Source organism: Drosophila subpulchrella, chromosome X, assembly GCF_014743375.2.
Source record: "Drosophila subpulchrella strain 33 F10 #4 breed RU33 chromosome X, RU_Dsub_v1.1 Primary Assembly, whole genome shotgun sequence".
NCBI lineage: Eukaryota > Metazoa > Arthropoda > Insecta > Diptera > Drosophilidae > Drosophila > Drosophila subpulchrella.
The window spans coordinates 25,037,091-25,063,426 of NC_050613.1; the positions used below are offsets into that span (position 1 = coordinate 25,037,091).

At 42.1% G+C, this 26,336-nt stretch overlaps 4 protein-coding genes across 4 annotated transcripts in view; 1 reads left to right on the forward strand and 3 right to left on the reverse strand.

Moving 5' to 3' along the window:
* Positions 1-161: 161 nt before the first annotated feature.
* Positions 162-8,648, reverse strand: LOC119558103 (carbonic anhydrase 2). Its single transcript, XM_037871316.1, has 5 exons — positions 8,241-8,648; positions 1,747-2,132; positions 1,060-1,573; positions 687-823; positions 162-563 (listed from the first exon to the last, which is right to left on the reverse strand). The coding sequence occupies exons 3-5, from the start codon at positions 1,532-1,534 to the stop codon at positions 423-425; spliced, it is 753 nt and encodes a 250-aa protein (XP_037727244.1). The 5' UTR covers positions 1,535-1,573; positions 1,747-2,132; positions 8,241-8,648; the 3' UTR covers positions 162-422.
* A 559-nt stretch (positions 8,649-9,207) lies between these two features.
* On the reverse strand, positions 9,208-13,810 carry LOC119558098 (run domain Beclin-1-interacting and cysteine-rich domain-containing protein). Its single transcript, XM_037871310.1, has 4 exons — positions 13,452-13,810; positions 10,528-12,413; positions 10,310-10,463; positions 9,208-10,243 (listed from the first exon to the last, which is right to left on the reverse strand). Exons 1-4 carry the CDS (start codon positions 13,701-13,703, stop codon positions 10,049-10,051), a joined length of 2,487 nt encoding a protein of 828 aa, XP_037727238.1. The 5' UTR covers positions 13,704-13,810; the 3' UTR covers positions 9,208-10,048.
* Positions 13,811-14,323: 513 nt separating this feature from the next.
* LOC119558105 (protein roadkill-like) lies at positions 14,324-16,248 on the forward strand. Its single transcript, XM_037871320.1, has 2 exons — positions 14,324-14,437; positions 15,530-16,248. The coding sequence occupies exon 2, from the start codon at positions 15,566-15,568 to the stop codon at positions 16,163-16,165; it is 600 nt and encodes a 199-aa protein (XP_037727248.1). The 5' UTR covers positions 14,324-14,437; positions 15,530-15,565; the 3' UTR covers positions 16,166-16,248.
* Positions 16,249-18,905: 2,657 nt separating this feature from the next.
* LOC119558099 (activating transcription factor 3) overlaps positions 18,906-26,336 on the reverse strand; it is a 39,990-nt gene continuing 32,559 nt past the window's right edge. Inside the window, exon 5 of the mRNA XM_037871311.1 lies at positions 18,906-24,159. Within this exon, the coding sequence (XP_037727239.1) occupies positions 22,693-24,159 (1,467 nt within the window). The 3' untranslated portion in view covers positions 18,906-22,692. The remainder of the gene's footprint in view (positions 24,160-26,336) is intronic.

A 26,336-nucleotide genomic window follows, 5' to 3' on the forward strand; every position in this document is an offset into this window, starting at 1 on the left:
TGCTTTCTCGCTTTCACTGTTTAACTAATTAACTTAAACGTTAGGATTACGTCTCTTGTAGATGTCTTAAGTAGTTGTGCCCGATATTTCTCTGAAATATTCAATGCAAGGCAACCGCGTGTTCCGACTGAAATGATTCCATACACGTAACCGTATCGTAATTACTCCGTATATATAGATATATATATATATGCATGTTTGTTAGGTATATAACGCTATGTACATGAGGCAAATAACAAAAGCAGCTTACAGACAACCATAGACAGATATAGGTTTACATATAGAAATAAAATTTAGTTTAGGATTCACTTTTCACAGGCGTTTGGGCGGAGGAAACTGCGCGGAAGGTTGGGAAATTGGGGGAAGTTGGGAGCGGGAATCGTAGATTATCGAGAGAGGACCCAAGTCACATGGCAAGCACATCATAACTTGGACTTTGGATTGGTGTTGCGTGCGAAGAAGATCTCCGGGTCCTTGTGCGGACGCTGGATCTCGCGATAATTGTTGACTATCTTTTTGGACTCATCTTTGGGACACGATTGCAAATTGCGAAACACCTGAACCTGCAAAGTAAAAGAAGGTTAGTTCAGTCTTAAATGCTCAAATTCAAAAGAAACTAATGGGTAACCATTTATCTGTCTAGCTCTTTTGAACTTGAGGCTAATCCTGGTGGGATCCAAACTCACCTGGCCGCGCGACACGTAAATGGGGGTGCGGTAGATGATCCAGGTGACACTTTCGAAGTACGGCGCCGTTGTCAGAGAACCCTTGTACGTGTAATAATGCTTGCTCAGCTCCTGCAGACCAATCCACGATAGGCAATCTAGAAAGAGGATGGAAAAAATAATAAAATACTTGTTCCGGCTACAAAAAATGTAACTCCTAGGGTTTGGGAGTGGCCAACTGGTAAACGTCAATACAACTAATATAAGAATTACATTGAAGCCTTTTGGTAAGTGCTCCTTTGAACATAATGATAGTTTAGCCTTAGTTCTTGAAAAATCAAACAAAGCCTGGTATTTTGGCCACTCCCAAAGTATAGAAAACCCTGAAACGCACCGGAATCCAGCGACGCACTCGTGTGGATCTTCTGAACGATGCGGATGCCCTCGGTGATCTTCTTGAACTCCGGACAGTCCTTCTCGCCGCAGGCCTGGATGAAGAAGGCGACGACGGCCAGGCCGTCGGGCTTGTTCTTGGCCTCCGCGAAGTCCTTGTACTTGGCATTGTAGTGGACCGCATGGGCCTCCATTGAGTACTTCATGCCCTCCAGCGTGTGCTCGCAGCCGGACTCATCGCAATCCGACCAGTGGAAGTGCAGCTGCTCGAACACATACATGTCCGTGTCCAGGGCACCTCCGATTATGTATGGCTGCTGCTTTCGTTTGCTGAAAGTGACCATCGCGGAGGTGCCTGTGTTCTGGACCCGGGCCACGCCCACCGGCTCCCAGTGGCCGTGGTACTCCAGCGGATCCACATCGTCGATGTGCTCGATGGCACGGTTGCTGATCTCGATGGGGGATTGTACGGGCATTGCTCTCTGGCTGCTGATTCCTTCCGGGTTTTAATTATGCTAAAAATAGGTAAACAAATGTTATTAATTAGATTTAAATCGATAATAAATATGATAATAAAGAGCAAGGATAGATTGTTAAAATAAGCTTGGGGGGTTTATGAATGCATCATTTCCAGCTGGGAATACATATAACAACTTTGGTCTGATTGCCATCCAACACGCATAGCCACCTTTTCCAGTTTTGAACTCCTAATCCTAACTCCTAGCACCGATTCCTAGCACCCGATCCGTTCCGTTCCGTCCTGCTCCTGTTCCTGTTCCTGTATCGGTTCCTCCTCCTCCGACGACAACTCCCTATGTGATGTGGGCTGCGTTCAGGTATTTCTTCTTCCGGAGCTTGTAGACACGCCCGCGATCGTCGGCGCTGGCGTCCAAATGCTCGGCTGGTGACAGCAGCGCGGCTCGCGGCGGCGTTGGCGATGTCGACGTCGTGGTGGCGACTGCTCCGCTGGGCGCTCGCGTCTCGGAAAAGTTCTCTATGCCGGCGCCTCCAACGACCGACGCCTGCTCCTCCTCTTCAGATCCGCGGAGTGATTAAACCCGATTGGAGTTGCACCTGGAAGAGGTAGAGAAATGGCGATATAAGTCGTGGGTCTTCGCGAAAATCGGTTGCTTATTAAAATTACTATCGAAGAGCTTTGATACTATTAAGTAATTGTTTGTAAGTAATAGTTTCTTAGTGCTATTCAAAAACTGATAACGCGAATTCTTCAGTATCTTGATTAAATTAATCTGAAACCCTAGAAACGCGAATTCTTTAGTATCTTGTTTAAATTAATCTAAAACACTGGAAACGCGAATTCTTCAGTATCTTGATTTAATTAATCTGAATTCTTTAGATTCGAATTCTTTAGATTCTTAATAAAATTATTCTGAGTGATTTTTTATCAAAGGGCACTGATAGTTTGGCTCAACAGTTTTCGATCAGTTGGGGATTTGTATTGGCTTAAAGCTTGTCCTACTTACAAGCTTGATATATCTAGTAATATCGAGTTTCCAAAAGCGGTAATTTCCCGTATCGAGAGGAAACTGGAGTCAACCATTCAGGGCCACGGAATCAATTAAATGTTTAGCAATTCGCGTGCTGGGTATCCGCCCTTCGCCTTCTCGTGGAAAATTGACACCACGGCCAATGCATTTTCCACTCCCAACCCCCCTCAACGTTTGATTAGCCATTTGTGTAATTAAAGTGCGTTGGAGGACAGATAAATGTCTTTATTCAATGGGTAACCTCCTCTTTTTTTTTCTGCTGCTTAAATATTCTGGCCGCAAAGTTGTCATCTTGTTTGCACAATTTTCCTCGTTATAAAGCAATTTTCATCTATTGATTTTCACTTTATTTCCACTTTATTAAAAACACAATTGGAGCGGGGCTACGAATGGGAAACGTTGGCGCAATTAAATATTGATTGGCAGGGAAATTCTTGCAATTGACGCAACAAAAAAGTGTTATAGCAATAAAACGTGGGGAGCATATCCACGAAAACCCAAGGCCAAAAATGCGGCTATTAATCTAATCGATGATATGACGGTTAGATTTGTTAACAAGTCATTAAAATCGTAATAAAAGTAGGGATTGCTTGGGATTTAAACGTTCTTGGGACTCGGAGAAATAAAATACTACAATACTATTTGATTGTAAAGAGATCTCAATCGTCAAAACTTTAATATGTTACTTATACTAAACTTTAAGAACTTTTTATAATAATGAAAATGTCATATTGACGTCTTTAATACCCCACACGCTGCATCGTTTATAGGGTTTTATATATGTAAACACAAAGTCATTGCCAGGCAGGTGTCGAAAAGTAATTAAGATAAGAATCTGGAAACCCAGCACATAATGTATGAAAATTACACTTTTAATAATAATACTTTGCAGGTTTTTGGGTTAAATGCTGGTATTTTTTGCCACGCACTTGCTTGCTAATTTTGAACTCACCTAAACGAACGACGGGCCGTAAATTAAATTATTTTCCTATCGATTTATGGAGCTGCTTAAAGACAGATTAACCCGACTAGTGTTAAATAATTGCCGAGAATAGAGCCAAATATGATTTTAATTGGCAGTTTTATAATCCGTCAGCGGACGCACTCAGAGATACCGAAACGAATACATGTGTGGTTATAAGTTAGTCTCAGACATACAGGTGAAGGTGTCAAGAAGTCGATCGGCAGACGTGTGAGGAGCTTATCGCCCCCCGATAGGAACTCGAGCTGTATGTATATTTACGACAGACATAATGGGGCGAGCCACATACACGAATCGATCATAACGAAAGCATTTCCAGATAACTCCAATCCGAGCCAAGGCTGGACTAAAAACTTTCGACCCCGATTCGGTCCTCAAAATGGTAACCAGAAACTTCCAGAACCACTTGACTCAGCTAAATTTAAAATTGCATTGGTCATTGGCCTTTTCAACACGCTTAGAAATGCCAGAAACATACATCTGATAGCTTATCTGTTATCCGATTATTTGACACAATACTTTGCTCTCGACGTCACTGATATATACATATATATATATATTTCTTATAGAAGGCCAACTCTACGTTTCTTCTCACGTGATTTGTGATTCCCTCTCTCAAGATCGATCAGTTGGGGGTAACAAACAAACAGTTTTCAATTAAAGAACTTCTCCTCTATCTTATCTAACATTTTTAATGGATTTTTTGTTCCATAGATGATTTCATTTTCTTAATTAATACTGCTAGATACTTAATTGAGTTTATTTTTAGACCTTAATTGGAATATATAAATGGTATGGTTATCTTTTCACATTTGCACATTTCAGTTATACTTTTATGTTGCGTGTTGAGGCCACTTGATATCATCTTATTCAACTAGTTAAAACAACTTGCTGTATCCAGATTTTACCGACATTTCTGTTTTCTTTCTTATCTTATCCAGATATATATGATGTTTTTGTATTTCTCTGACATGCATATTCATTTATCTTGTATTTGTATGATTCTTCTGACGACACAGTGTCTGCCAATAGTTTTTGCATGGGTTTCCTCACGACTTTAAATGGTTTTGTAAAACTGGTAACATTTTTTGATGTATATCAAAAGCAATTAAGTAGGAAAAAGAATCATATATTATCGTTCATTCCTCTTCCTTTATTAGTATCCATTTTATAATGTTTTCCTCATGTTCTAAGTTCGCTTATTGGAATCCTTCCTCTATCATTCCTGAATCCATTCCTAATTTTCTTCATGGTTCTCTTGGAAGTTTAAGGCCTATCGTTATCCACACGGCGCCAGTTGCGACCTAAAAATGTAGCCAGATTAGAAATGGTTTATAGTTCGAGATATCTGCGTTTTCTTACCTTCCCAAATCGTGTGGTTCCAAAGTCTCGTTTTCGTCCCGCTGCAATGGTTCGGCTTACATGTCCGTTCGTTATCACACCTAACGTTTTTACTATCTGCATAAAATTACACAACTAATGGTGGGTAAACACACACGGAAATCGTATTTATAGTCCGGCAACCTTTATTTGTTATCATTATGATAGAATTTGCATAGAGTGGAGAGGATTTTATTTTCGGCCATCGGGGTGATAAGGTGATTCGATGGGTGGAAAATTAACGGAGCCGAATTCAAGTGCTGGATTGATTCAAGTGCCCCCAGCACGTCAACGGAGGCCTTGGAGGGGCTGCGATCTGGGTGCGGGATAAGGGGCGTGGCCGAGGGCAGTTAGGCGTTTCCACCCAGATAAAAGCTAAACATGACAATCAGTCATGTTTCCACTATCGAGTGACTTTTGATTTCCGATACGAATCAAGAGTCTTGCCAAATTAATTATTTAGCGTTCAAAGGGTATGTTTGAACTTGATAATGCTATTGTGCAACAAGTTAAATAAAAATTTCCATATAGTGTCATAGTTATAAAAGAACAATCTATAAGTATTAACATTTCATTATATTGCCAAAAAATCAAAGAGATAAATCTTAAGATCTTCTCATTATCTATAAGAGTTTTTAATATTAATTAAAGATATGTAAGTTCAAAAAATATTACATTTATTAGGGCTAAGTTTCCCATATATTACTCGCGTGTAAAAAAGTGTGATATCTTCAAACTAGGTCCATAATTTATTCATTTCTCATAAATCATTTAATGGAAAAATCTCTATTAAATGACTCCACATGTTGTTCCGCATATTTTTTGAATACCCCCCAAGTTTTTAATAGGAAACTCTCCATTGAAGGCTTCTAAATAGAATATAATATTATTAAATACATCTAAGTTATTACCAAACTCTCCTATCATATATATCCTATCCTATATAATGATATTTTCGTGTAACAAACTGTGTTCGCTGTGTAAATTCACTTTATCGAGATCATGTTGGAGCGAAACGTCAGCAATTCCACTTAGTTGATATCGAATCGGGGCTTATCGCACCAGATGAACGACTTGTGCGTCCGGATGGGATCGATGTCTCTGGGGTGGGCGTGTAAAATCGTGGAATCAGCGGAATTTGTGCGGTTGCAAGTGGCCGTGAAATGGGCATGTACATTTGTATGTACAGTGTACATATAGTGAGCAAAGTCGGACCAAAATACTCCGCAATAAATAAAGGTGGTTAAGTAATTGCATTGACCGTTGGCCCCAGCGAGCAAATAAGTCAACAAAGCACTACACTACTCAATGAAATACCGGGAAGATAGTCATGCTTTTGGAAACAGTTGAACGTTGCATTATCACAAGAAAATACTTCAAAGCTAAGCTCAAATTTTAAGCCAATCTCATAACTAGTAAATGTTAATTAATATATTAGCTATGCTACCAATTGTTTTTAGAGTGCTAGGGACCGAGAGTTCCAGGAGCCGATAGGAGCAGTTCCCAGCCACCTATGAACCCATGACCTCATCCATCCATCAAACGCGCTATCCAACTGGCCATCCAATCCAACTAGCGTTATATATGGGCAAGTCAACGTTGACGAGGCGGCAGAAGGAGCAACAGGAGCCAGCTATCGACCAAATAACAAATATCCTAACGACTCAAATCCCCAGAAAGTCGCAGGTGGGGGTATATTAAAGACACGTGCGAAACCCAGGACTAGTTGGTTGTACTTCAATCGAAAATATACGTGTTTTGGTATTATTCAAATGGGACTGTCATATTTCTCTATTAGAAATATCAAAGGTTATTCTTGTGCTATCTAATGTTTGAACTGTTTTTGATAGAGATTTTTATAGGATATGTTAAATAAAAAGATTATAGCTAATCGTATATCGTTATTTTTTTAACGGTCCCTAGCAATCAAAACTAATTAATGTTTTTTACCTCGTTAATAAATTTAATAGCTCCATTGCAATTAATATTTGGCACTTCCAAATAAAATTCAGTTCTCTAAAAGCGTCTTAATTTTCAATAGGTTATTTTACTGGCACACTGACTCGAATAAAATATAAATAAACCACTTAAAAGCAAGCAATTAAATCGTTTTGTTAATACCCTAATTTGGGACTTGATTACTTTTGTTGTTTATGACACACAGTTTTTAGAAGACATTTATCAGATATAATACGAGTTTTTTAATTTCGAATAAGCTATTAATCATTATTTTTAATATTCCACTTATAGTGAGTCAGAAATTTAATGTTTTTAAGAGGGTTCGTATATTTGTATTTTTAAGGCTAACTAATAAGGTTGTGTAAGAATTTTAAAGACATTCTATTTAATCTTTGTACATAATAAAAGGAAATTTAACTAAAATAAACAAATAGGCAAATATTATACAAAATCTATCCTTTAAGGGTAATTATTGCCTAAGAGACTGATAAAAAAGTGACCCAAATCGTATCCTAAAGGATACCCTTAAGTTCCGAATAATTTAGGATACCCAGTTCTTTATGGATTGTTTACGTTTACGCATGTTCCTCATGCCCAACAGATGGCGCTATCTTGCCCATCTAAATCTATCTGTGTGCTCTCTCTCTCTCTTGCTCTCTATTTTCGTATTCATTGGCGCTTGTCACGCGACATTTATTGCATGTACATTCCCCGCTTTTAGAGGGTATTTACAGTTTAGTCACTGCATCAGCTGTTTTGATGCTGACTTTGCAGCGAAATAGAAGTGGGAAAAAGAGTGGCAAAACGAAATGAAGCAAATCAAAATCAATAAAATCATTTTTTGCTCCAAGTGCAGGGTCAAACACACACACACACACTCCAAGTTGACCTTCACATGGACGCAGACGGGGGGAGAAAGAGAGCGAGAGGCGTGAAATTCACGTGAACAAAAAGTCAGCGAGTGGGAGCGGGAGGGGTTGTAAAATTATGATTAACGGAAGAGCAAAGCCAATATGTGTAATAATATAATGCCGCTATCTCGCTCACTCCTTTGCCGCTTCAAATGCTCATTTCTTCGTATTTTGCTCTCTTCTCTGGCCCGCTCATTCATTTGCATTTCGTTTTTTATGTTTTTGTATTTTTGGGACAAGCGGCCGGCGTGTTGTTGTTGTTATTGTTGCTTCCTGTTAAGTGTTTGTTTTTTTCCGTTGGCGGCGACAGACATTTTTAATAACTAACACACATACACGCTCCTAATTTGCGCATGTTCTGCGTGTGTGTGTGTGCGAAGAAGAAGTAGCGCGGAGTTTTGGAGTTTCTGTGCCATCATCTTAATTCGCTGGCAATATTTACCTGTTGATTTAGTTTCGCCTATTCGTCGCTCGCCGCCTTTTCCGCTTGTCACCGCCTCGCCTCGCCGCAAATTAATTAGCAAACAATCCAATTGACGGCATTTATTTATGCTCGCAATTTCGCATTTGCCGCCGCACACCAGCACACACTTACTCACTCACACACGCACTGCGCAAAAACAAGAACAAAAAGCAAGTACCGTTCGCAGTTTCAGCGTTGAAGAGCATTTGCGGGATCTTTTTTAGAATTCACGAGTTTTATTCGAGCATACACAACCATACACAACCACTACCGTTCAATTTTTATTTCGACTGCGCTCGGCACAACGTAAGCAGACGTAAGCGTAACCGTAGGTGTCAGTAAAAAATGGAGATAGCAACGACGTAAGCAAACGTAAGCGTAATCGTGAGTGTCAGTAAAAAAGCGAGGTAGAAGATGTCTGGAATAGAGGTGGCGAAACATCGATGTTAACAATCGATGTCATCGATAACATCGATGTTTGTTTACGTTTGCTTACGTCAAACACAAAAATACTGAAATAAACCGATTTCGTGGGAAGAAAAACCATCTCGTATTCGCTGGAAATTCACTTTTAGTTGAATATTTGACCGCTTTTAGCTTAAAACCATTACACGCAATAAAATGTTTAAATTAATTTGAGTATGGGCTTCGAAAGATAACTAACAAACCAGTTTTTTTCCAAAATCTCAGAATCCTTTACGTAGGTTAACTTTTTGGTGGAATTTGAATTACGATTGGTAACTAGAAAACATCGTGGTTCACGAAGTTTATGCGGGCGCCAAGTCACGAATTTGAAATTAACCGGGCAAATTATAAACCACTCTTTAAAATATTTATATTATATTATAATTATAATAAAAATCGAATAGTTTTGAAAACCAACTACACATAAATGCATCCTATAATTGTTATTATCCCATACATCAAGTGCAATTAAGTCAATATGCCAGTTTAGAAAATAAAATCTTTAATCACACAGTATAGTATGCAATAAATATTCGTATCGTAGTTGTTATATATGTATAAAATCAACATGGGTTCTCATCTTCCGCTCGAGGTAAACGATTCTTGTAACAGTTTTGGTAATTTACATGGTTATGTACAGTAGTCGTATAAATAATCATAGTTGTTATGCAAATATATGTACTCACTAGGGGGGCGAAATTTAATATTCGACCTTGGAAACTATATATTCGGTGCTTCTCTACACTTTTTTAATATTTATATCGTCTTCAATAGGGTTTTGTTAACTTATTATTAGTGTGTGAACATGTTTTTATAGGTATAAAAGAATAGTATGCATTTTGAAGAGAAATTCGGATACTACTGATTGCCAATCTAACATTTATAATAAGCAAGCAAATAAGTGCCATTCTAATTTATGTTTAAATATGGCTTCTGAGGAATGCTTTTCCAATATCTCAAAAATATATACATAGCTATACAAAGAAGAGAAAGTGATCTTTTAAATCGATTTTGAGACAGATCGAATGCATGACTAACCTTAAATATATTAACTGATTAATATCAATACCTTTTGTGATGTAAAAAAAATAATTAAATTAATTACAAAAATAAGACGTTATTCATTAACTTTTCCCACCAAAAGGAGTTATTTAGAAGATTACTTTCTCAACCCCTGCCAAAATTTCTATCAGTGAAAAGGGGAGCACGCCTGAACAAGAATAGTTTCCAAGACGAATATTGATCTCACTAGATTTCGCCATCATTTCCTATCCAGCCCTTCGAATTCTGAGTTGCTTCTTCAACTCCACTTTGATCGGATGCTAGCTGGCTCGATTCTGGAGACGAGAGCACCTGGGACACGGGTCGTCGTGGCTGCGACACCGACTGGCCATCTTCCAGCAGGCGTTGTGGAAACACGCTCCGCAGCGATCGCAGCGCTGGACCTTTCGCTGCCACGGGTAGATGAGCTCACCGCCCTTGCAGTGCTCACAAAGGAAGGCACGACCCGTACATAGCTGCGAAAACAAACGATATACGATATAGATATCAATCTAAGCAACTGCCAGCTGTCCACCACTCACCACGCAGTTGTGGACGTGCTGTTCGCTCAGAGCGATCACCTCCTTGATGGAGCGATTCATGCTGGTGTTCTGCACGTCCACGAAATCGCACATGGACCACATGTCCGGATCCTGGGTTAGGTGCGCCGGAATGGCAGTGAAGAACGCCTGCTCTCTGTCGGGTCGAGATTAAAGGTAAAGTAAATTGAAACCCATTGGTTTCTCCATTTCCCACTTACCGCGTGGCAAAGCGACAGTTGGCTATGAATCCCTTGACCGCCCGCAGCTGCAGCCGCTTCCTCCTCGCCCTGGCCAGTTCCTTGTGCTTGTACAGCTGGCCATTCAGATCCGGGACATGGAACAGCGGAAAGGCGTACATCTGCTCGATCAGGCGGTAGGCAAAGGAGCAGACCGAATAGCAGCGAAAGTCCCAGGAGCGCAAGATCCTGGCGGGGATTGCGGATATCTGGTTGCGATGGCAGCCAGTGCACAGGTACTTGCCCAGGTACGTGCAGTAGCGGAAGTGCTGCTGCAGATGCTTGGCCACCCGCATACCGCAGCCGGCACAGCGATTGTTCTGCCTTTGCAGCACCTTGCTGCGATTCTCCGAGGGATGTTCGGTGAATATGATCTGCTGACGTGGCGGTGCCCAGCTGGCGGTGCCTCTGGTCAGGCTGGCCTGCTCGTGATCCTCGTGCTTGGGAATGGGCAGCGGCAGCAGTTGCTGGGGTGCCTCTTGCTCGGAGACCAGCCACTTGAGGTGTCCCAATCGCGGCAGCTGCTGTTCACTAAAGCGGGATATCAGCTGGAGGCCCACCGCCTCGGCACTGTTGCTCTGCACTTCGCCGGGTATCTGCTCCACGTAAGGCATCAGGTTTGGCTCCGAGGGATTCGTGTTTGCCGGTCCCGCTGGCCTGGCAAACCGCCTGCTCCACTTGACGTGCTCTATGGCCGTGATGCAGGCCTCCGAGATCCGAAAGTGGGCATTCTCCTTCTCCAGCTGCGTGTTGTTGTGCGTTTGCCGGGACATCTGCAGGAACGAGGCCAGCGACTGCTGATCTATCTTATCGCTGCCCGGCGTGATGCTCACCGAACTGGAAGCTGTGGTGGAGGTGGTACTGCCCCCACCGGCCGAACCTTGAATATCCCAGGGAGCCGAGGTCCCTCCGGTTGTGGTGGCAGCAGCCTCGTCCAGCATGCTGACACCCTCGAAGAGGGTTTGATGCTTCTTCAGCTTGCGACCGTTGACGGGCAGAAAGGTGTCCAGCATGCCGCCATCGCCGGAGGCATTCAGATCCTCGCCCACGCCCCGCTGAAACCAGCTGGTGTACAGGGGCGTTGAGCCAAAGAAACTGCCCAAATAACTGCCCACTGACGAGGACACCTTGGGTGCCTCCTGCATCTTCTTCTCGTGCACTTCGGGCGCCACTTCCTGGGGCGTTTGGTCGGTCCAGATTTTTATGTCATCACAGTTGATTAGCTGGATGCGTTTGGGACTGTCGCTGGAGGAGCAGGAACTGGTGGAAGGTGCGTCCAGGTGGTCCTCCCTCGGCTTGGCGCTCCTCGAGCTGCTGAACGTTTGGCAGCGCCGTCTAAAGGATGTCCTGTCGTCCAACTCCTCGTCCTCCTGAGTGAGATTAGGCAGGCTCTTGAGTCGCCTGAGGAAACTGCGCTTCTGTAGTCTCTCCTCCGGCACCACTTGCAGTTTGGGCGAGATGCTGAAGTTCGGCTGGGAGCAGGTGCGTCGATGGCGCAGCTGATGCCTGACTTCAAGCTGGCCCAGCAGGCCGCTCTGGTTGAGCTGCACAGCCGTGAGGCAAACGAACAGAGCGGTGGCGTCACTGGAACGCCGCAGAAAGGCCTCCTCGCTGGGATAGTAGAGCTCCATCAGCTCCGGATCGGAGACCAGCGTCTGGAGGCACTGCGAGAGGCAGCGGGCGCGCAGGCAGCGGATAGTCCACTCGCCAAGGAACTCCTCCACTCCGGCCACCGCCGACGATGCACTGCCTCTGGCGCAATCCGAGCGATAAGGGGGCGGCCTGGCCTGCGACTGCTGCTGCTTTCCCGCACTCGCCAGCAGAAACTCAAAGTCGTCCGCCAGTCGCTGAAGTTCCACGGGCTGCAACTGATAAAGACGGAGAGTGAGACGTTGCATAAATACAATTCGATTGCAAAACAATGGGGGATGTCTGCGGGATAGGGCTAACGAATGGGGGGTACCCTTTAAACGCCCAAAATAGGTGGGATAGAATTGTGAGAAAAGTTCGAACATATTATAAATCGCATGATTTAATAATACAAATATTTTTTACCCTTTGAAATGGATTTAAACATAGTTATACGATATTATAAAATCCATTATAATATGGTATAAATATATAGTAACAATTTTAAAAGATTTATTTACACAGAAAAACATTTTAAGGTTTTTTTAAAATATAATTTAAGATGTAGGGTGTTTGATAGTAAAATACCCTATTCTTCATAATCGCAGGGTGTATATTATTATTTTTAAATTGATTGTTAATTATATTATTGGGTTACAAGTACTGGTTTTAAAGTACTGCATTTGTGAGCCCCAAATCCTATACAGTTTAGGTTGACTTTGTGCTGAATCGATTCTACAGATATGCATTATAAACCATACAAACAGAGTACATATTGAGATTAAATAACTTATGTCCATATATATAAAGCTTATTTATTCTTGAGAACACTGCGATGACTTGCTTCTGATTGCATTAAAAATGTTTTATCTGTATGAAAGTTCAAGTCTTAAATTATTTATTTCATACGAAACCGAATAAAAATAAAATATTGTAGTTAAACTCGAAGTATAATGAAGTAGTGATATATAATATATAATAATCAAATTTAGAAACATAAGGTTTGGTTTATAAAAAGGGTTTGAATTTTTTATAGTATTCGGAATTGTTACTAATCTGTGATCTATGATTAAAGGTGGATTTTATAAGGATTGACAAAGAAAACTAAATAATTTCTTTAATTTATGCATGCATATTATTAATACTAATAATATTATGTTCTAGTTTTGAATAAACATATATGTAAATTAATAGTTGTTTGTTGAACCAAGAAGCCCCCTCCAAAAAACATAGGGTATCATGGGGTGTGCGATGTTCTGGGGATTTCCATTACTCACCAGTCCATGTTGCAGAATACGGGTGCAGCTTTGGGCCAGCAATTGGAGACTATCCTTGGATTTGGCAGCCCGGAACCAGAAATTCGTGGATCTTCGCAAATCCGCGAGAAGCGAATTCCTGGCCAGCTGTTGTTGTTGCTGCAGTCGCTGTTTCTGCTGCGGATGCTCCGCTGTTGCGTCTTCTGCTGCTGCGTCCACCGCGCTCTCTGCCGCGCCTGTTGCCAAAGTGGGCGAGGGCGGGGGCGTGGCCATGGCTGCGCACTACACACGATCACAGGGGCGGCGGGCGGTGCGGTTGCATATTCGCGGTCCGATTAAATTAAAAGATTGTTTTGATTTTTTTGTAATATTATTTTTGTTAGTGGTGACAAAGCTGCAATGTGGCCACAAAACTATCGATAAGAAAATACCAACCCGATTGGAAAACATACCAAAAATACGGTATCTTTAATCTGAGTGGTGGGTGACACGGCTACGTTAGCTGTGACACGAACCTCTTTTCACGGAATAATCGTTATATTTAAAAAGAAAATTAATGATCAATGGGATTGCTTTGCAAATAAATAATTATTTCACAGTTGCTGTTGTAATTTTCAGACCACTGCTCAAATAATATGTTATATGTGCAAAATTTTACATTGGGAATCAAATTGGCCAAATGATGGAAGATCATTCTACAACATCTTGGATATATGGCTAAAGTTTTCCATACGAAGTCTCTCTTGCTATAAACTAATGTCTTGAAAGTGCAAGCTTTTAAATTTTAAAAATAGATTTAAATATTTACCTCGATCCCAAGGCGATAACAGCCGTATATCGATATATTGTCAATTTCCATAGCGCCTTTGCTGACACTAAAAAATACCAGGACAGGATCAAAGGGGGCGCCAAAATTCATGAAACGTCAAAAAAAACGAAAGGCCTGGAAGTATAAGTGAAAAAAAGTGAAACTGATAACAAAAATTGTTTTATCTGGAATTTTAGCGGTGAGTAATGCACAAGTAATATATTATCGTATGCAAATCGAGTTCAGCCCACGCTTAGTAGACATTAAAGCTTGATTGATTGGTAATTAGTTAAGAACGCTATTCATTTGCGGAAGATGACCATTTGCTGTCTCGCTCTGGCAAGATGGCGTCCATTTTGTATTACGCTTTGATGGGAAATCCCAAATTAGCTCGCCTTTTAATTGGTATTGTGGTTTTTTGCACCTGGGGCAGCCAACAATTACCAAATAAAAAGGTAAAACGTTGTTTCTTAACCTACATCTTTGATTCTCAAGGATTTCGTTGGGGTTTCCCTATGTACCAGGTGTCTCAGATGCAGACACACATCAACATCCATACGAATATCCAACTGAATGTTCGCATATTTGCAATTTACTAACATAATTATTTTTGGTTGAGAAGCTTATAGCACCTGAAACGCATCATATTTTCCCATTATAAGTTAGGTTTTAAGTTACTACAATTTGAACTGTCATTTGCATTTACGGAAAATGGCAATAAGATGTTGAGATGGTATAAAATGGTTTACATTTCCGGATAAACATATGTACTTAATAATTTCCTTACAATACTACTACCATCTTATTTATACCTTTTAAACCCCAAATATTCTCTGCATCGGGTTTAGTTTTTGTTATTGGAACACATCGCCTTATATAACACATATATGACATCCCAAATGACAAAGTTCTTAAGTTATTCTATCATAGAACCTTTCTTAGAACTTTAATTTGCAGATTGCGCGACGCAATGGTACGGAAAATGACTATAAGATGTTAAAATGGTATACATTTTCTGAAAAAAAAATAAATAAGGAGCTTAAAGTGCCTTTAAGCCACGTAAAAATTTAAAAGTAGATGTTGAGATGGTAAAAAATACATATGGTAATTTTATTTATCGCTTTTAAACCCAAATTTGTCCCTGTATTGGGTTTATTTGTGTATTTGCTTTTTATTTGGCTTTAGTTAAATAAGATTTGTGCAAAAAGTAAGACGATTTTAGTGTGCCTTTCGTAGCCTAGTAAATTTCAAAGGGAGAATAAAAATAAGTTCTTTTGCTTTTGGAATCTAGAGTCGCCCCGATCCCGCACGCATCCAGCAGAGAACGATGTCCAACAGCCGTGTATCCTCGCCACCCTCGCCCGGACCTGATCCACCTGAGCCACCGTGCAAGCTGTCCGAGGATATGGGGAATCTCCTTGACAACCCTATTTTCAGCGATGTCACAATCTGCGTGGGCGGTCAAGAGCTCAAGGCGCACAAGGCCATCCTGGCAGCTCGCAGTGCAGTCTTTGCGGCCATGTTTCAAATTGGGATAGAGGGGCGAAAGGTGAAACGTTTGGTCATAGCCGACGTAGTGGATCCAGAGGCCCTAAAGGAAACGCTGCGTTTCATATACACGGGCAAAGCGCCCAATGTGGGAAACATGGCTGATGAACTCCTAGCCGCAGCCGATAGGTATGCACTCGAAAAGCTGAAAGTGATGTGCGAGAAGGAGCTGTGCGCCAATCTCTCGGTGGAAAAGGCAGCCGATACTCTTATATTGGCAGATCTCTACAGTGCGGATCTGAAGGCACAAACGCTTGAATTCATATGTTCCCATGCCAGCGATGTGGTGGAAACCTCCGGATGGCGAAATATGATCGATAGTCACTTACATTTGGTAGCGGAGGCATTTTATGCGCTGGCCACCAAGCAAACGCATTAGAATGCGTTAAGAAAATACAATGCAAAAACTGCACGAACAATAGTAATAAGAACTTGATATGTGATATATTTGTTGATTGAACATTACCTGTGATTTATAATTCGTCGAGACATACCTATTAACAACTAAAGGAGAAAACATGAACAAAAATGCGATTTATAGTTATATAATCTAATTTTTGTATGTGTTAATTTTGTATTTAATAAAAAGTTTACACATTTCAACACTTAATTAAGCAACAAGAGGTTGACATGCACTCTTGTGATCAGCAAATGCGGATTTTTCTTAAGGTTACTGGAGAAGTCTACTAATATAGCTGAAAAATAGGATACTAAAGCAGCGATTGTTAAAGTTGCGTTGAGTTTCTTAACATAAAACGAGGAAGATTTTCCAGCATCTGGAAATTTGAAAAATCCAGCATTTGAAAATCATTTTAATGGAACCGGTAACTTGTTTTTAACCGTAGGTTGGTTTAAGCGGTTCCAACCCCACCCAGCTAATGAGTTGATAGTGGGTGCAATCCGTTCTTGACCGCAGTGCCACGCCCCATTCTCTTTCACCGATCTCCACTGAAAATTAGAACCTGACCTTCTGGGCCGCTGAGTCACGTGACTTTTCCATTGAGACCAGGCCATTGGGATGGGGATCGGGGATCGGGGATTGCGGTTGGGACCTTGGCAGACAGCTAGTCGGCACTTGGGGAGTGGTCGACATCTCGACATAGACATAGAAATAGGTAATTGGTAATCGCGAGCCTTTGGGGCCCCAAAGACATATCCCATTTGTCACAATCGCACTTGTGCCTTTGCTTTTGCTTGGTGGCATAATTTTTCACTTAACGCACGACTATAAATACCCAATGGTGCAACACATGTAAGACTCTATCTAAATTCAAATACAAACACAAATACAAATATGATTGCTAATAGTTACCTCAATGATAATGCGTTCTCTGGTTATTTATGGCCGATATTTTATGCGATTAAATGCCATAATTTATCAAAGCTCTGCGCCCGGTGCTTGCTTTCATATTCCAAACTTCATTGGCCGTGGAGATTCAGATCTCTACTTCTATCTTGGTGACATTTGCCACGATCACGGATTTCTTAAATGCCATGCTAAGCGGTGGAAGAAAGGATCGTGGGATGATGAGTCTATTATAAATACTTTTTGTAGATCATTTTTGGTTCAGACGAACTTTTTGGGCTAAATAGCTGATTGTTAGGGCTAGGGTTATTAAAAACATACTGTTCAAACCCTAACAAAGCCCACAAATACTCGAGTTTCTGCATGAAATCGCCTGCTCATCTTCAATTTCTATGTTTCCCTAAAAGTTGCTTGTTACTTTTCATGTACTTTGTCGAAAGATTTGAAAAATTATGGTTTGGTGACCCCGACCCATTATTAATATTCACGTTTTCAGAGAGAGATGACTTAACGAAGCTAGTTTTTTTCTCAAGTGATTATTAACACCCAACCTGACATCTCGGAGGAGGGCTTGTCTGGTCTGGAGAGGAATCATCCCACATATCGTGTGGCCGGTGCATGTGACTCCCGTGGAGGCGGTGACCCAATCTATGACACACGCTGCAGCGAGAAGGATTTTGTGCGGTGTTTTTCGTTCTTTTATTACTGTTATGACATTCAATAAGCAATTAGGCATTAATCACTGCCGGGGGCAGCATTAATCACCCGAGCGCGGTTCAAACCCTGGCTCAATCGCAGCTCGGAGCTCCGAAAGCGAGCCTTCAACTTATGCATATTAGCGGAGCGCCAGAGAATCGGAGAGAATTGGCAAGCCGGGCGCTACGAGAAGAGGAGGGGTTTCTAACCGCGAACACATAGTTGGCGACACAGCAAGTCGCACTCGCTGAGACGCCGATAGATAGACGGACAGACAGAATACCGCTTGCAAGACATGATGTCACCGTCTGTTTATAACTTGCCCGTCAGCGATGCAGATTGGATCTGAAATCGGTGGGGCTGCGGAGGGGCGGATCGGTTCGGATCGGGCAGAACAGATTGTCCCACGCCCACGCGGAGACACGCGCCAAGAATGAACTTAATCGAATAAGCAATCGGGAGATCATAGTGCTCGATGACAGACGGTTTGGGATACCCTGAAATATTAAATAGATCGGAAAATGGTATATGAATCCAAAGATACCCAGGATATGGCTTATACCTTATAGACCATCAGAACTACTGAAGAACAAAAAGATCTCTAAGAAACAAAGAGAGTTGATAAAATTTTGGATGGAAAAATGGTATATGATACCATAGGTACCTTGAAGATGTCTTTTCTCTTATAGGGGATCAGATAATAATGAACATAATGAAGAACAACAAGATATAATATAAGAACCTAAGAGTGCTTAACGATACCCTGAAATCCTTGAGATAAAATGGATGGAAAAATGGTATAGATAGATACCCGGAAGATGGCTTATTCCTTATAGATACCATCGAAACTGAGGAAGAACAACAAGATCTTCAAGAACCAAAGACAGTTGATAAAACTTTAAAATCCTGATAGATGGATTCCACAAGACTCTTGCAATCGAAACACCCACCGAAGAAAGGGTAAAACTCAACAACGGGGGCACTGAAGGCAGGTCAGGTTGATTCAGCTATAAGGCCCCCGGGCGGGATGACGTCGGGCTGTTGTTGTTTCAAGATCGATGAGCGATCGCTAATGTTGGGGCAGGCAGGCAGATAGATCAAAGCAAAACTCAGACGGTTGGATATTAAACTTGAATTTTTATTGTAGTTCTTTTAGAGTGTGATCGGTTGTGGTCGGATCGGAGATGGTTTACAGAGACAGTTAGAGATACAGATATAGATGCGGATACAGCGAGCGTTAGAGATACGGGTACGGCTACGGAATAACATGAAACACACTGGATAGGGATGACTTGTTGGATGAGAGTTAACATTATCGACTATCAATTATCGTTCAGTTAGACATAGATTTGATTGGGCTTGCTTGCTGTTTTTGCTGTTTTTTCTGTTTTTCTGCCTTACTGTTGTCCCTCTTGCTTGGCTTTCACATGGGTTAGTCAGCTAGATCTATTTTCCGTATAGTTTTGCTCTGGTCAAAATTACACAAATAACATCTGGACTCTCTCGACACATTTTACTTTTATTATTTCTTACGTTTGTTTTAGCACAGTTTGTGGGAGTTTTCTTTGTTTGTTGCTTGCTCTTGCTGTTTGTGGACATATACACGTATAAATTTTGTAACTTTATCAATATCTTTAGCAATATACATGGGTATATATATGTAGGTCTAGGGCTATACAAATAAACTGATCATTTTGCCTGCGGGGAGGTGTGGGGGGTTTTTGGGTCCGTTTCTGCCTGCAGCTGATTGAGATTATTTTACGATTTTTTGCTTTTAAAGACAATAACCAATATTGGTTTTGTTGATCGTTAATCGTTACATTTGTCCAGGTACTTTCGTAGCGCATGTTGTGTTTAAGTCATTTACTTTTGTTAAACAAACGTTGTGTAGCCTAAAACTAAAAGCTAAAGATGAGGGGTCCGAGTTCAGGTCAGAGGTCGAAATGAGAAAATGCCGATGCGCCACTAAAGAATGGATGAGTCCTGCGTGGATGAGAGCGATGGATGGCCTTACGATGATGTTGATCTACTTCTACAATGCTCTATTATTAAGATATTTCCGCCTTTCAGCTGCTGGCAGAAGCGAAGCCCACAAAACCCCAAACTCAAACTCAAACTCAATCGACGATTTAAGGTCATATTTATGTAGATATATATATATATTAGAGAATATTAATCGAAAACAAACAAACAAATCGAGAAATAATACAAAAATAAACGAAATTTACAAGCGGGAACTATCCTTTCGTCCCCCGTTTATCGTTTTCCGATTTCCGGGGGATAACATCATGGACTTGATTGCATTTTGCCATTTACAATTATGGTTTACAGTTAACATTTACAGTTACGAAATACATTTAACATCGAATGTGGCGACAACCCTGGCAGCTCCTCCACTCGCCTGACCTGAGTTGTTGAAACTTGTTTAAGTTTTTCATTTGTTAATTTTTTCTTTTAGTTTTTTTTTTTCATTTTTTTTTGTTTGGAAGCTGAACGTAATATCAATTGTCGGCGAGTGAAGTCCCCAGCCCTAATATTTCTAGGGTTGCCTCTTTGTGTGTGTTGGTTTTGTGTGCGAGTGTTTGGTGTTTGTGTGTGTGAGGTAAACTTTGCTTAAGGTATGCTCAAATACAATTTTTTTAAATTTTAAAGCTCCATTTCGAGTGGAAAGGCTTCTTTGTTGGTTACACATGCTTACAATCCTATTTGGGACAAATAGGCACGCATTTCGTGGGGGTTATCGGGGATATACATATCGGGGACTTTTTGGGGTGACATAACATTATGGTAGACTTGGTACAACTAGCGAAAAAGGCGGTGCTCAAGAGGCTTGAAGAGCTCATCGGTTCGTTTTAATAATATAAATAGTTGTTTTGCGTATTTTACATAGATATAAATTATCGATTATCGTTTTTCGGTATCGTTGGTTAACTCTTTTTTTTTTAACTCGAGGCATTACGATTACGAAACAATTTCAAAGCACTTGTGTTGTGAGGGGAATTATTTGTGTTTTCTTATTTTTTGGGTTGGATGCTCCTTTAGGCCACTTTTTGGTGTTCACAGCTGTTTGTACACACACTTCTGTATATATATATAACTGTTATATCCGTGTATAAGTATGTATATATATAGATATCTATATTATATATAAATGAACTCTGCTTCAACTCGTTGATCAAGCAATAGACACACACAAATATATAAGTTTTACTTTGTTTTAGTACACGCTTGTATATATATTCTTCGACATTTTGTTTTATATGTATATAGTATAAATTACAAAAGTGTTCTTTTCGTTAATCTGTAATAAGGCGCAAGTTGAAAGGAGTTGCAAAGTTTCAATTTTAGCAGCACTTTAAGGTCTTCGATTCCACCAATTCATACATCATACGTATATGTACATATCGCTTTCAAATTTATCTCTTGTTTTTATATATATAATAATTAAATATTTCTTGTTCTTGTATATGTAGATTAGTTTTGCAAAAGATTTAACAAAGTGTTGATTAGTAATTTAGTTTTAGTTGTCAATTGAAAGATCTTTTTTTGTCGTTTTCATTTTTGATTAAGGCAACAGCTTACACAATTTTTTCGCTCGTTCTTTAAACATAGCTCTTACAAAGTATGGACACAAAAAAAAAAACAAAAATTCATACAAGTATTTTGTTTATATATACGGTATATATATTTAGGTTTTATCACTGATTAAGCCTAGGTTTTAGAAAAAAAATATCAAACGTCTTATCGCATGGGCTTCCTACTTCTCATACTGCTTCTGCATCGAATTCTCAACTTGATTTACCCTCCTCTCTAATCTCTCTCTCGATTGTTTATACACATATATAATAAGCATAGTTAATATTATTTTTTAAGGCTTCGTTGGGGGGAGCAAAGAGCAAACAAAAATACGCTTGAAAAGGGATTGAACAAATTAAAATTAATAATTACTGATGCGGATGTGACTGCTCGCAGTTGATCACTGCTCTTCTTCTTCTATCGTACTCGTTATGTCGCAGGCTTGCAATGGAATGTTATCGATATACCTAGTTATCGTATCAAAAATTGGGTTATGTACAGTTGTGCAAGTGCTTCTTTCATCGCTGCGCGTGTTTGTGTGCTCTCGTCGCTTCTGATTCTGCTTCTGATTCTGCTTCTGCTGTTGCTTTCTACGTTCTTTACACCTTACTCTTTACAGCTCTTTAATGATAGTTACTTGTTAATTGTTTCTGCTTATTTCTTCATGAGGTAGTCAAGCCACAGGCTGGATGCCGGCTCCAGGCGGACTTGGGATCAAAGGATAAGGGGGTTTGTTCTTGGGATGGTCTCGGGGATCTGGGGATTATATTCGAGTGGTCCATGATTGAATCGCGGGATCGGGGGCCTCACAGGGGGAACTCTGCTATTGGAAGAACTTGGATTGCTGGGTTTACACAAAAAGGAATATGGACTATTGATGTGGTAGCTTAAAAAAATCAGTGAAAGTATTTAAAAGGTATTGTATGGGTCAGTTTGGGATCTTGGGATCTGGGTTATATGTTATGGTTTATTTGTAGGGGGACTGCGGCTTCTTTCTCTGTACTCCTGCTTTTGCTTAGTCAATGAGTGGCGGTTAAGATTAACATTAGTATACGGTTGATGGCCTAGCACCAGTAGTCTACATGGGCCCAAGCCGGATCCTGCTCCTCTCCCAGTTGCAGCTCCATTTCGAGCTCGAGTTCCACCTGCCGATCTAGATGCGGACTGGCCGGTGGCTCCTCTTTCTCTGCAGGATGTTGCAGTGGCTGCTGCTGATGCTGCTGCTGCTGTTGTTGATGCTGATGTTGCTCCTGTTGGCTGTTGGGCTGATCGAAGGCTAGGAGCAGCAGGTCGCGGTCTCTATCCCGCTCCCTGTCCGGCGCCCTTCCTCACGCCAGGCAACTGCCGTTGTTCATAAAGGCGGTGGCTGCGTCCAGATCGACATAATCCCCGCCATCCTCCACCAGTTGGGACAGCAGATCGGGGGGAAAGCAGCCGTTCTTTAGCAGCAGCAGCTGCTCATCATCGTAGGGCGTCATCACGCCCACGCCCACGCCCACTCCGACACCGATGTTGCCATGATGCAGGCCCTGGTGGAAGTCCATCAGGTGGGTATTATTGTTGTTATTATGATTATTATTATTATTATTTCCATTGCCAGATCCGTTTCCGGTGCTGCCATTTGTGTGGACCACGCTGGCCATGTTGAGGCCATTGGTGCCGCAGGGCAAGGGCAGTACGCAGGCGTGCTTGATGTCCGGGAAACCATCGCTGGGCTCGAACAGGAAACGCTCGGCACTCAGGGCGGTGGTGTAGGGACTCTGCGAGTCCACCAGCTCGTTCTTCACAAACTCAATGGTGCTGCTGCTGGTGGGCGTTGTACTGCTGTTGTTGCTCGTGGCATTGCTGCTGAGGCTGCTGATGTTGCTGGTGTGGCTGCTGATGTTGCTGCTGGCGTTGCTGCTGGTGTTGCTGCTGGCGTTGCTGCTGCTGTTGTTGTTGTTGTTGCTGCTGCCGCCGTTCAGGCCATCGCAGTTGGGCACATAGTCGGAAATCAGACTGGGACTGGGATTCGACTGCTGCTGCTGCTGCTGCTCGACGATGCTGCTGCCGGCGGGATTAAGGGACTGTTGTTGCTGGTAGCCGGCATGCTCGAACTCCTGGGCACTGGGCGAGGGCTTGCAGTAGCCATTGGGCAGTTGCTGGGCCATGGCCGCCGCCGTTTTGGAGCCATACTTGAAGGTGGCAATCGAGGGTATACTCTGCAGCCGCTGGCTGTGCCCCGAGTTGGCCATCTCGCCGCCATTCGCCGTCTCCAGTTCCAGTTCGCTGAAATACTTCAGTGCCGGCGACTGGAGCAGATGGTTGGGCAGTTGGTAGCCTCCGGGTCTCTGGCAGCGGTGCGACTGCAGCATGTCCTTCAGCTTGCGTCGTTCGGTTTCCAGCACACGAACCTGGTTCTTCAGATCGACGTTCTGGGTGTCGAGCACCTCCGACTCCTTGATCAGATTCTGGGTGCGTTCGCGCTTCTTCATCCGGCACTTGGTGGCCGCGATCTTGTTGCGCTCGCGTCGCCTCCGCCGGCGGTCCTCGTCCTCCGGAGTTAGACCCTTTGGCTGCGACTTGGTCTCGCTGTCCTCGTCGCTCGACTCCTCGCAGTCGTCGTCCAGGTCGTTGGCGTTGCTCAGGCTGCCGCTGTAGTTGTTGCTGCTGCCGCTGTGCCCGTTGTGGTTGCTGCTGCGCCGCGAGTACTTCGAGTGCGGCTGCTCCGATCCGGAGCTGGAGTCGCAGGTGGACAGCTTGCGCTTGCTCTGGATGGACAGCTTCAGGCCCTCCTTGATCAGCCGCGAGCAGGTCTGCAAAGGCAGGAAGTGGAAAGAGGGGAAAGTCAGCGGTTAGAGGGGATCTATCTTTTGTTCTTTACTTGTATAAGTATTTTATTTTGAGGTTCGCTTTCTCTGCCGCATGTTAAACTAAAAGTAGGTTTTTACTTTCAAATTACACCATAGGTCTAAAACTTAATTTTGGTTTAACTTGCGGTCGAGAATAGGACGAAAAAAAACTATCATTATATAACTATTTAGGTTGATTTTTGGGAACTCCTTCATCTAAAAAATATAACTGGCTGATCCTAAGTTTTTTCTTGAGAAGGTGGATGTTGCAAAGTGAAATTTCGACACAGTTTTTATTTTTTGAGAGTTGGACGCCCTTCGGGGGCAGGCAGATATAGTTATGACGAATCGCGGCCCGATTTCTCGGGACGAGATTATCTCCAGCGGCATTTTCAGCTTTGTTTGTTTGTTTATTTGTCCGGTGATTTACTTTAGCGACCTTTTTTTTGCGCTTTGGCTTAGGGCTTGGCACCTGGATTTGGGTTTGGGTTTGGGTCTGGGTCTGGGGACACTCGAGTGGTGCATGAATTATAAATATTACAGCGCACAGATAGAAATCTGCGACAATCACCACGCCCAGAAAATGTTCAGTGCTCTCTCTTTTTTGCCCTGACAAGTGCATTCGGCACTCGATGAGGTGGGTGGGCTTATGGGGCTCTTAAGAAACCGAAAACAAAAAACCAAAAAACGTAGTAACCTCGATAGCCAGCCTGCACTGGGTCAGTTCCATTTATGGAGGAGCTCAAGACCTTAGTGTGCGGAAAGGAACAGATGGTCATCACTACACTCCATTCCAATCCGCACAATGACAACTTTCGTTGATTGACTGCATTGGCTGGATTCGGCTATATGAACTGGTGCAATGCCCTAAGTGGTCTCAAAATGGGCACTAAAGTGTTTGTGAAACCATTTTTAAACGGGGTTTTAAGCTGAATTGCTAAGGAAATTGAATAATATTAAAAGGAAAAAGTTACAAAAATTTGTTTTTAACAAATTATTTAATTCTTCCTATTGAAGAGGGATATATCTTAATGGCGAAAAAACGGTATTCGGGTTTTAAAATATATTATAAAATGGTTATCTATTATTATTCATTCTAATAAATGAATAATCGGGTTCTCGAACTGTTTTTTTATAAAATAGAAATGTAAAAAGATTTATATTTAAACACTGAACCAAACAAATTCACTGGCTTAAATAAAATCTCTCGTTTCTGCTTTATAGAATTCTGATGACAAGATGTATTTGGCAACCCTGGCAAGAAGAACAAATGCCGTTGGAAAGAATTCCGTCGGAAAAAAGACTCCCCGCGTCATCGTGGTCAAACGAATCTGCGAATTGCCGCAATACGTGTGCGTGGAGACCAAGTGGGTGTGCGGGAAAAAGAATCACATACCGGTAAATGAAACTGACGATACAATTCCTAAAGGTATGGCTAAGGAAGCAGCCCTTAAGTCCGCACATCACTATCACCTAAATGAAGTCACTGGGGAGTTTGAGCCAGCGAAGAAGGAACCAGTTCCCACTAGGGAACGCGCCATCCAAACGGAGGAACCGGCCACCAGGGATGTGGGCATTCAGTGCCGCCGGGACTCGCTGGAGTGCAATCTCCCCGAGGAAAGGATCAAGGATAATACAGAAACCCATCTCTCCGGATTCCTCATCTACGTCAGCCAGAATACCAGCGTTGGTCCAAACGGAATGTTCGAGTGCCAGATCTGCGGCGGTATAGACAACTCCCTGGCGGAGCAACGGGCCCACATGACCGTGCACTTTGGACTGAGCTGGACGACAAGAGCCTTATGAGCCGGAGTGCTGCAAGGCCATGATGGTCACTATTTTCCAAAGACACAAGCGGCTGCCCAAAGGCAAAGGTTATCCCAATCGCTGATCAGTTTGCGAGATAGTATGCCTAAGGCACCGTAGTGCATCATTGGCCATGGCCAACAGATGTCTAAGATGCTCTTTAAGGATCTATGATATGATCTATGGCGCCTACAAAGCCTGGAGGACCTTCTTATATAATATGGATTACCAGCATATCACCCACTAAAATAAATCATCTTGCAATATGGCATCCATCAAAGGGGGGCTGTCACAATTGGCCTCTTCAGTCTGCAGCTCATTGGATTGTCGACCAG